The sequence below is a fragment of the Tiliqua scincoides genome, chromosome 15, assembly GCF_035046505.1.
Source record: "Tiliqua scincoides isolate rTilSci1 chromosome 15, rTilSci1.hap2, whole genome shotgun sequence".
Classification (NCBI taxonomy): Eukaryota; Metazoa; Chordata; class Lepidosauria; order Squamata; family Scincidae; genus Tiliqua; species Tiliqua scincoides.
Window position 1 is genome coordinate 287501 of NC_089835.1, and position 10968 is coordinate 298468.

Sequence of the window (10968 nt, forward strand, 5' to 3'; positions counted from 1 at the left end):
GACACACAATCTCTTGATAGTCACACAGCCTCGCCTGATGTCTTCTAGAGTTGATGAGTGGCTTGAGCGGTCCATAGAGGAGGGGTTTGCAGAAGGAAAGCACAGCAGGCCTTAGCCAAGGCAGAACTCCCGGGGCACCGTGTTTCTGCGTTGACGGGTGCCGTGTGCATCAGAACACTGAGCCCCTGTCCCGTGTCGCAGGTTTGGCCGGAAAGCTGTTTTGAGCTGGTCCTATCTGCAAATGGCCGTGTCGGGCGTCTGCACAGCTCTGTCTCCCACTTTCCTGGCCTACTGCATCTTCCGCTTTCTGGTCGGCATGGCTCTCTCCGGGATTATCCTCAACTGCATGTCTCTAGGTAAGCATCGAAGGCTCGGAAACATCACCTGTAAGGATCGGGTGAGAATGTGCACATTCTAAATTAGGGAGATTCCTAGAATCCAAGTGCCAATTTTTAGATCACTTTCACTTGAATGGCATTGTCAACCCACAAGTGGAAGACCAACTCCCAGTCTTGTCGTCCTGAGTTCGTTTGTTTGTTCGTTCATTCATTTAATTCATTCATTCATTCATTCGTTTTATCCCACTTTTTTTCTGCTGGAGCAGATGCCCAAAGCGGCTTACAATTTATAGATAAAAAAAATAAAAATAAATAAATAAATACATTATATAAAAACAATGAAAAACCTCAAGAATGAATGAATGAATGAATGAATGAAATTAAAACCAATTGGAAGAGGGCAAAATTATTAACATTCAAGGAACTGTTATGGAGGCACAGGAAGCTGGCAACCCAGATGAAACCAAAAGGTTTTAAGCTCTTGCTGAGACACCATGGGGAAGGGGTCAGATCTTAACTCCCCTGGTAGGGAGTTCCATAACTGTGGTGCCACAGCCAAGAATGCTCATTCCCACGCTGCCATCCCCCTAATCTGGGAGAAAGGTGGCACTCGCAGGAAAGCCCCCTCAGATGACCTAAGAGGGTGGACTGGAAAAAAGGGGTGAAGGTGGTCCCTCAGATAACCTGGACCCAAACCATGAAGGGCTTTAAAGGTCAAAACCTGCACCTTGAATTGGGCCCGGAAGCAAATGGGCAGCCAACACAATTGCCAAAGCAGGAGACTGACAGAATCAAAGCACCAAGCTCAAGTCACCACCTTCTGCAATAATTGCAGCTTCTGAAACATCTTCAAGGGCAGCCCCACGTACAGTGTGTTACAGTAATCCAACCTAGAAGTCACTAGGGCATGGACCACCATGGTCAGGTCTGATAGACTCAAGTACAGCCACAGTTGGCATACCAGCCGAAGCTGGGCAAACGCACCTCTGGCCACCGCTGCAACCTGGCTCTCCAGGGAAAGCTGTGAGTCCAGGAGCACCCCCAAACTGCACACCTGCGCCTGCAGGGGAAGTGCAACCCTATGTAGAGCAGGCAGGTGACTCAGTACCTGCGTTGAGGATTTCCTCACCAGGAGAACTTCAGTGTTTTCTGGATTCAATCCCAACCTGCTGGCCTCATCCAGCCTCCGTACATCGCTGCAGACTCCCACAGCCTCCCTGGAAAGAGATAGGAAGGAGAGTTCCCCTAGCCTTTTTCTTACACATGAAGAATTTGAAAATCCCAAAGCAGGACATCTAAATAGGACTTCGGGGAGGAGGGGGCGGGAAGAGGAGTGCAGTGGGACCCCTCACCCATCTTCCACCTGAGGTGGCCACCGCAGCTGGCTTCACGGACAAGCCAACCCTCCTCCCCGCTCTGTCATTTCATAGGAATCAAAACATCCCATCCCTCCTGAGGGTAGCCTGGCAGGGCTCAGGGCATCAAGAGCTGCCTGGCAGCTGGAAACCAAGCACTGCAATGTGCCCTCAGGGCGGAAATGCAGGAATGCAGAATCTGCTGGATTTCTGCCTGCCAGGCAGCTGTGGAGGCCCAGGAGTGCAGGCAGAAGCGACAGGCATCCTGGGCAAGGTGGGTGGGGGGGCAGTGTCCTTGCATTCCTGACCCCGTCCCCTCTAGCCTTGCACCCAGCGTGGCGCTGGGCTGTGCAAATATTTATCCCCCTGGCTTGGCATACCTGACTCTGGATTTGCTCAATCACGTGCTGCGAGAATGGAGGTCACATGATGTGCAAACTGCGGAGAAAGGTGGGCCGGGGTGGCAGCAAGAATGCCAGCTCTGCGGGGCTGTGGGGGAGTCCGAATGCAAACGCGCTCTGGCGTCAGGGCTGCCAAGGGACAGGAACAAAACAGCCTTTTGCCACAGAAGTCAGGAGCTGAAACCTCATGAGCTGGTTGCAGTAAGTCTTGCAACTGGCCCATCGAAGTCTTGTAACCGGCACGCTGAAGACAATGGGAATTACTTCTGAGTAGACCTAAACACATCTATTGCAGCAGCTGGGGCTTGGTGGTACTGGGGGTGGGGGTTGGTGATGACACACTGATGCTCTTTTTTAAAACAACTGTCCCTGCCTTGCTGCCAGTGGGATTGCTTTCTTGGGCAGAGCTCTCGCATCTTCACTGACTGCAGGGCAGGCAGAAGTCTGGCCGGTGATGCTTCCTCCACCACTCCTCGGCATGCTGCCCCATCTGATGAATTTCTGCCTGCCGTGCACAGCAATGGCACAGGAGCCCTGCTAGGAGAAGACTGATAGCCCTAAATGCCAGGGCTACGCACCCCTTCAAAGCATCTGCCTCATAATTAAGAAACCTGCGGCCAACTTACTAGAAAAAGCCCAACCTGGTCTGCTCTTCTGCCTTTGGCAACTTGATGTGCAGAAATCAGGAGGTGGAGCTTTTCCAAGAGTAGGGGGGATGGACTGTGCAGTCCTTGAACTCTTCTAAGTCTCCCTTTCTTGTCTGCCTCCCTCAGTCCTCGAGTGGGTGCCAACCAAAGTCCGGACAGTCGCGGGGACTGTGGTGGGCTACTGCGCGACCCTGGGGCAGATTCTCCTCCCTGGGCTGGCCTACGCCCTCCCGGACTGGCGCTGGCTACAGTTTGCTGCTTCGATGCCCTTCTTTGTCTTCTTCCTCTACTCCTGGTGAGCTGGCAGTGCCTGGAATAATAGAGCCCACCCTCACCCTGTGCCCGGAGGCTTTTCCAGCAGGTTGGGGGGAGCTGTGGCTTTTTTCATGGAAGCATTCTGGTTTTGTGGGCTTTACTGTTTACATGGCAGGCTGAAACCTTTTCACCTCCATGATTTGGACCAGGGACGGCCCACCCAGGAGACCAACTGAGAAAGGCGCTTCAGGCGGTGTGTTGGGGAGGCAGTGATTTCCCTTCCCCATCGCTCCTCCTGCTGCTTGGATTTGGAAAAAAAAAGGGGGTGGGAAAGACAGTGCGGAGGAGAGGAGGAGTGGGTTTGCCTCTTCAGCGGGTTGTGGATTTTTCCTGAAAACTTGGTCTTAAGTTTGGTCACCATATGAGGAGCTTCTCTCCAGGCCAGCTCCAATGGCAGCTGATAACTTTTCTTGGCCTTTCCCTGGGGTGTTTGCAGGAAGCCGGGACACAAAAGGTGCTCGGGGAGGGGCATGATTGATACAATTATAATACAATTATTATGATATAATTATAATACAATTACACAGGGAATAGACTGAATGTTCTTTTCCCTCTCACACTACACCAGAACCAGGGGACAGCTGCTAAAGCTGAGTGTTGGAAGAGTCGTATTATGGGGGATAAGAACAGGCCCTCAGTTTGGCTGTACTTGTCATAAGAGGCGACCAAACAGCCACCGGGTAGATGGGGCTCGTCAGCCTGGGAAGGCAGCTCATCTGAGAGAAGGAAAACTCTGATCCCAAACCTCCACTGCCTTGTGGCTACATCCAGTTATGGAAAAGGCTTCAGGAGTCAACCTCGAGGCCAAATTCAGAGCTGGAGTCCTTGAGGCAGTTCGTGGCTGAACACAGTCACGTTCTGGCAACTCCTGCGACACCGCTGGAACCAACCGTATTGGCCTCTGCCTTTCCATTGGACCATTTCAGCGACGTGGAGAGGGGGGATTTGCTGCATGGGAAACAGTCTTTCCTCCATACCTACTTTACCCAGGCTTCACACTCTGGAGAGGACATTCTGTTCCAGAACCACTACTCAGAGCGCGATACCATAGTCTTCCGAGACTGAAGGATCTTCCGAATACTGTTGTTGAGACTGAAGGATGCCAACATGGAAGAGTCAGGACAAAAGGAAATATTTCTTTACTCAGTGTGGAATTAATCTGTGGAACTCCTTGCCACAGGATGTTGTAATGGCATCTGATCTAGATGCCTTTAAAAGGGGATTGGTCAGATCTCTGAAGGAAAAGTCCATCACATAAGCCATGATGGGTATGCGCAATCTCCTGGTTTTAGCAGTAGACTAGCTATGAATATCAAGTGGAAGGGAGTGGCAAAAGGATTCGGGTCTCTTGTTGTCTTTTGCGCTTTCTGGTGAATCTGGTGGGCCACTGTAAGATACAGGAAGTTGGATGAGATGGGCCCTTGGCCTGAACCAGCAGGTTCTTAGATTCTTATGAACTGAAGGATGCCAGAGGACGATCCCTTCTTGGGAAGATTCTGGGAGTGTTTACCATGGTCTGACCCTGGGCTGTTTCCATAGGTGGTTTGCTGAATCCGCCCGCTGGCTGGTCCTGGCCGGGAAGCCGGAGCAGGCCGTGGAGGTTCTCAGGAAGGTGGCCCTGATCAACGGGAAGCAGGATGAAGGAGAGAAACTGAACACAGAGGTGCAGGCGCAGGGGGGCAAGGTCAAGGTTGAGGGTGAAAGAGGTGCACATTCCCTTGAGCTTCTCCACACTTGGCCATGAAACTGCACAAAACGTTTGAGGTGTCTTTTTGGGGAGATGACCTCCACCCACCCTGATCTCTTCTTGGCGAGCCAGTTGTCCCCAAATCACAACTCACCTGAACCCCAAAATCAAACTTGAGTCAGTGATGAGCCAGTGCTGAAGTGATGGGAGCTCCTGCAAGCTTCTGTTAAGTCAGCCTCAGTTTTTTCCCATTCTGTAAAATGGGAACGTTGGTCATAGTTGCTTAGTGGGTGACAGCTGGCAATATGTGTATGCCAAGCGTAAGGGACAGTCTGTCTAAGCATAAGAGATAATAAAAGGCGATGCACATATTAAAGGGCTGATTGAAGTTTAAATGGCTCTTAAATGGATGTGGCGTGGCCTCCATATCCGAAGAACCTGTATCTGCAGATCTGGTTCAACCTGGGTCCCCAGGACCCACAGTGAACCAGACTTGGTCCAACGTGAGCCCTCCAGAGGCAAGGACCCATCTCTTATTGATTGATTTGATTTGATTTGATTTGTATTCCGCCTTTCTCCCCAAAAGGGCACCCAAGGCGACTTATGCTATCTTATGCTCTTATGTGAAACCAGAAGTCGCTTTTTGTGTGTTCCAGGGCCATTCTGAAACTCACAGAGGCCACAGGTGGACACGCGCAACCTCTGTGTGCTTCAGAAAGCCCCCTGGAGGTGACTGGAGCACAGCTCTGGTTGCCTCCAGAGGGCTTAAAGAGGCTGAAAGTGTGGATTTCATTATCCACTTGTCAGCCCCCCCCCCCCAGATGCCCTGACCCCTGACTTACCCTGGAGCAGGCACCCAATGCCCAGGGTGGGGAGGCTTCCCAGTCCTTGAGGGGGGCAAAGAAGGTTGGCTCACGCCAGCCAGACAGGGGAGGCTGGCGAGGCAAACAGGTAACACTGAAGGAAACAAGCCAGGAGCAGGAAAAGCCTTTTCTGCCCACCTGGAGGAAGGGGAGGGAAGCCCCAAAGGGGGCTTGCTTGCTCCATAAAACAGGGAGGCAGGGACGAGAGGCAGTCAGTGTGAAGCAGGGAGCTGGGAGGTGAACGGCTCCTGCTCCTAGGCCAGGTTTGGCAGCTCTGCTGGGAGGAGGACGAGGCTGCTGGAACCCCCTCCCCCTCCAGCCAATCTGAGGCCTCCCTGGGGGTGGAACAAGCCTGCCCCAGGCCCCTCCAGGGGTGGGACCCTACACCACCGTTTCTTGTATCCGCAAGGGGTCTGAGAACAAATCCCTCGCGGATACCGAGGTCCCACCTGCAGAACCACCGTCTGGGTTACAGAAGCGGAAGTTAATAAATGTCTTCGAACTTTCATCACGTGGAGGGAGAGGATAGTTTTTGAACTGAGCCAGCGCGTCAGGACCGTTGGAGTTCCGGGAGATCAGAGCTTAACTCGACCATAACATCCACTGGGGCATCTGGAAGCCATTCAGCCCAACAGAGCATACAGTTCTGGTTGCAACAGCTCAAAACGGATCTAGCGGAACTGGAAAAGGGGCAGGAGAGAGAAACCCACAGGGAGCCTCCCAAACATGACCGGAAGTGCCCTCCGGTTGTGCCCGCACACGACCTCTACGAACCTCAGAACACCGCCAGAGGCAACCATTATCTGTAGTTTTCTGCATCTGCAGGGTTCAGGCAGTGGAACCCCAGTAGATGCCAGGGGCTGACCTGTTGGCTACTTCAGAAGGCCAGATGGAAGGGGGTTGCAACAGGATGCAGGTCTCTTGTTTCCTGTTGTGCTCCCTGGGGCATTTGGTGGGCCGCTGTGAGATGCAGGAAGCTGGACTAGATGGGCCTGTGGCCTGATCCAGTGGGGCTGTTCTTAGGTTCTTAAACTACAATTCCCAGGAAGCCTTGCAGGTCTCTTGTTGTCTGGTGTGCTCCCTGGGGCATTTGGTGGGCCGCTGTGAGATACAGGAAGCTGGACTAGATGGGCCTATGGCCTGATCCAGTGGGGCTGTTCTTATGTTCTTAACTACAATTCCCAGGAAGCCTTGCAGGTCTCTTGTTGTCTGGTGTGCTCCCTGGGGCATTTGGTGGGCCGCTGTGAGATACAGGAAGCTGGACTAGATGGGCCTATGGCCTGATCCAGTGGGGCTGTTCTTATGTTCTTAACTACAATTCCCAGGAAGCCTTGCAGGTCTCTTGTTGTCTGGTGTGCTCCCTGGGGCATTTGGTGGGCCGCTGTGAGATACAGGAAGCTGGACTAGATGGGCCTATGGCCTGATCCAGTGGGGCTGTTCTTATGTTCTTAACTACAATTCCCAGGAAGCCTTGCAGGTCTCTTGTTGTCTGGTGTGCTCCCTGGGGCATTTGGTGGGCCGCTGTGAGATACAGGAAGCTGGGCTAGATGGGCCTATGGCCTGATCCAGCGGGGCTGAATTCCCAGGAGGCCTTGCAGGTCCCTTGTTCTCTGGTGTGCTCCCTGGGGCATTTGGTGGGCCGCTGTGAGATGCAGGAAGGTGGACCAGATGGGCCTATGGCCTGATCCAGTGGGGCTGTTCTTATGTTCTTTAACTACAATTCCCAGGAGGCCTTGCAGGTCTCTTGTTACCTGGTGTGCTCCCTGGGGCATTTGGTGGGCCGCTGTGAGATACAGGAAGCTGGGCTAGATGGGCCTATGGCCTGATCCATTGGGGCTGTTCTTAACTACAATTCCCAGGAAGCCTTGCAGGTCTCTTGTTATCTGGTTGCTCCCTGGGGCATTTGGTGGGCCTCTGTGAGATACAGGAAGCTGGACAGGGTGGGTCTTTGGCCTGATCCAGCAGGGCTCTTCTGAGGTTCTTAGAGCTGCTGTGAGGATAACATGGGAGGGAGGACCATTTTGAGCCCCCGGGAGGAACGTTGCAGTTTCTCTCTCACAAGGCGTTTCCTCCTCCCTGCAGGTCTTGAAATCAAACATGCAGAAGGAAATGGCCCTGGCACAGTCTTCCCACACACTGGTCAGCTTGGTCCGCACTCCCACGGTGCGCCGCATCTCCTGCTGCATCTCCAGCGTTTGGTACGCCCCTGTCACTTCTCTTCAGCCCTTCCCCAGCCATCCAATTCTCCAGCCAGCCAGGAGTGCTGGAAGCTGGACGGGAGGATCTTAAGGCCCCGGGTTTTTCCACCTCCTCTCTCTTCCGCCTGCTCTTCCTAGGTTTGCCACCAGCTTCTCCTACTACGGCCTCGCCATGGACCTCCAGAACTTCGGGTTCAGCCTCTACCTGATCCAAGTGGCCTTCGGCTCCATCGACATCCCCGCCAAGCTGGGTGCTGCCATTGGCATGAGCTACATTGGGCGGAGAGCCACACAGGCCTTCTCTCTCATTTTGGCCGGCTTAGCCATCCTGGCCAACATATTTGTGCCCCCAGGTGAGCAGCCCCGATGGAGCCAGTGGGTTTGATGGGCTTGTTGGACTGGAGAGGGGAAGGGCTTGATGGCACACCGTTCGCTCCCTCCACTGCATGTCCCACTCTTCAAATTCTAAAGAAAAAGGGAAGTGTGCAGGAGAGAAGAGTTAGTGGGCTAGACTGACTCTCCTCTCCTCTGCACTTCCCGTTCAAATCCAGGGAGGAGGAAGAGCAGGGGAGGTTGATGCAGGCAGGCATCAGATCTGATGGACAAACTCAGCCCTGACTGTCACCCCCACAGCCTGCGTTCAGGATGCCCCATACCTCCTCGACTATGAATCTCCCAGTCTTTCCAGAGCTTCTTTGGAGGTCTTGGCTTGAGATCCTCTTCCTTTTGCAAAGACTGGGAATGAGAGACGATCACCCAGCAGTGACCCTCAAGGAGGTGACCCCGTTGGGAACGTTCTCTGCGCTTGGACTCTTGGAGAAAAGGAGGGCCTTTGGGACTTCTGGCTGATTTAGTCCCTCTCCAGTGCTGCTGGAAACCTTCCTGCACTGCTCTGCTGCATTCTGCAGGCAGTTCTGGTGCGTTGGGTTGTTTGCCGATGCCTGTTTTGGGTTTGGAATGATTGACAAACCAGGAAACTCGGCCAGAGGGAAACGTTATGATGAGGCTGCAAAACAATTCTCTGCAAGGGATCCTGAGGGCACACCTCTCACGGGAGCCCAGGGGTTGGCTGCAATTTCTGAGTGGCCTGGGGAGAGGCTCTCTGTGCATGCTCAGAAGCTACCCCTGTGTACGATTCCTTCCCACGTCCCCTTGGCCAGGGGAGTTTTGAAACCCAACCTTGTTGGGTGACGTTGCAGAACTGGCTAGCTGAAGGAGAACTGCAGCGAGGGGAGGGCAACTGGACAGAAACCGGACACTCACCAGGCCTGCTCTGCCCCTCTTTTGCACCCTCCCACCCCAAAGATCTGCAGACTCTGAGGACCTCCCTGGCTGTCCTTGGGAAGGGCTGTTTGGCCTCCTCCTTCAACTGCCTCTACCTCTACACAGGAGAGCTCTTTCCAACAGTGATCAGGTATGTCCCAGTCGGTCGTGTGTGGAAGTGCAGCGGTCTCTAAGCAGGAGCCCGTCCAGAACTGCTTTGCAAACGTAGGATCGGTTAGGACATTAGACAACAACAAAAGAGATTCAGTTTGCAATTACAGTCTCACAGAGCCCTTTACATTGAATGGATCATGGCTTGCTCCATGCTGGAGACGGCACACAAAGTGGTACCTGTGCGCTCACATGCAGTCTCTTGCCACGCTGAATCCTGTCCCCCTTGCCTGACACCACGTCAGCTGCCATCTCCTCCTCCTCCTCCTCTTGCTCTTTGGGTTTGAGTGGGAAGGGCGGAATGGAGAGGAAGCGGGAGGGAGGATACGAGAGTGGTGCTTAGAGCCACTCTACCCCACAACTCTCCTCCTTCCTTTTTAATCCACACACAGTGTGGGAGAAGGAGGAGCCCTGATGGAGGAAGGTGCCTCCCTGTTAATCCTGCACAGGAGGTGACGGCCTTAGCACAATCCACCTGTTACTCTGCACGTGCCCGATCTCGTCTGCTCTCAGAAGCTAAGCAGGGCCAGGTCTGGTTAGTACTTGGATGGGAGACCGCCTGGGAATACCGGGTGCTGTAGGCTTATACCATGATCTCGGAAGCTAAGCAGGGTCAGGCCTGGTTAGTGCTTGGATGGGAGACCGCCTGGGAATACCGGGTGTTATAGGCTTATACCATGATCTCGGAAGCTAAGCAGGGCCAGGCCTGGTCAGTACTTGGATGGGAGACCGCCTGGGAATACCGGGTGCTGTAGGCTTAGACCATGATCTCGGAAGCTAAGCAGGGCCAGGTCTGGTTAGTACTTGGATGGGAGACCGCCTGGGAATACCGGGTGTTATAGGCTTATGCCATGATCTCGGAAGCTAAGCAGGGTCAGGCCTGGTTAGAACTTGGATGGGAGACCGCCTGGGAATACCGGGTGCTGTAGGCTTATACCATGATCTCGGAAGCTAAGCAGGGACAGGCCTGGTTAGTACTTGGATGGGAGACCGCCTGGGAATACCGGGTGTTATAGGCTTATACCATGATCTCGGAAGCTAAGCAGGGCCAGGCCTGGTCAGTACTTGGATGGGAGACCGCCTGGGAATACCAGGCGCTGTAGGCTTATACCATGATCTCGGAAGCTAAGCAGGGTCAGGCCTGGTTAGTACTTGGATGGGAGACCGCCTGGGAATACCGGGTGCTGTAGGCTTAGACCATGATCTCGGAAGCTAAGCAGGGTCAGGCCTGGTCAGTACTTGGATGGGAGACCGCCTGGGAATACCGGGTGCTGTAGGCTTCCAAGACTGAAGGTTGCCAACCAGGTGACAGCCTCAGTTGGCCTCCTAGATGAGCCAGGTCTGGGTGTGACTCAGCGCCAAGCTCTCTCTCAGGCGACTTCCCCAAGAACGACCCTTCCCCTCCGCCCAGCCTCGCTTGCCTCGTTGTGGTTCTTGAAAGGACCAAGAGAAACCAGCGTTGCAATTTTTTAAAAAACGATTCTGCAGTTTCTCCTTTAAAGGGTGTTTTCTGCACTTCCAGGCAGACCGGGATGGGAGTGGGTAGCACCCTGGCTCGTGTGGGAGGCATTGTGGCCCCGATGGTCAGGATGACCGGGGAATATTTCCCGTACCTTCCGCCACTCATATATGGGATTGCCCCCATCCTGTCTGGGATCGCTGCTGTCTTCTTGCCAGAGACTCTCAGCGTGCCCCTTCCGGACACCATTGAGGACGTCGAGAGCAGGTGA

At 53.8% G+C, this 10968-nt stretch overlaps 1 protein-coding gene across 1 annotated transcript in view; it reads left to right on the top strand.

Moving 5' to 3' along the window:
• The window catches only part of LOC136635088 (solute carrier family 22 member 6-A-like), a 15312-nt gene extending 4344 nt beyond the window's left edge, over positions 1 to 10968 (top strand). Inside the window, exons 3-9 of the mRNA XM_066610189.1 lie at positions 202 to 356; positions 2868 to 3036; positions 4596 to 4719; positions 7689 to 7804; positions 7943 to 8157; positions 9110 to 9218; positions 10761 to 10968. Coding sequence (XP_066466286.1) covers positions 202 to 356; positions 2868 to 3036; positions 4596 to 4719; positions 7689 to 7804; positions 7943 to 8157; positions 9110 to 9218; positions 10761 to 10968 — 1096 coding nt within the window. The remainder of the gene's footprint in view (positions 1 to 201; positions 357 to 2867; positions 3037 to 4595; positions 4720 to 7688; positions 7805 to 7942; positions 8158 to 9109; positions 9219 to 10760) is intronic.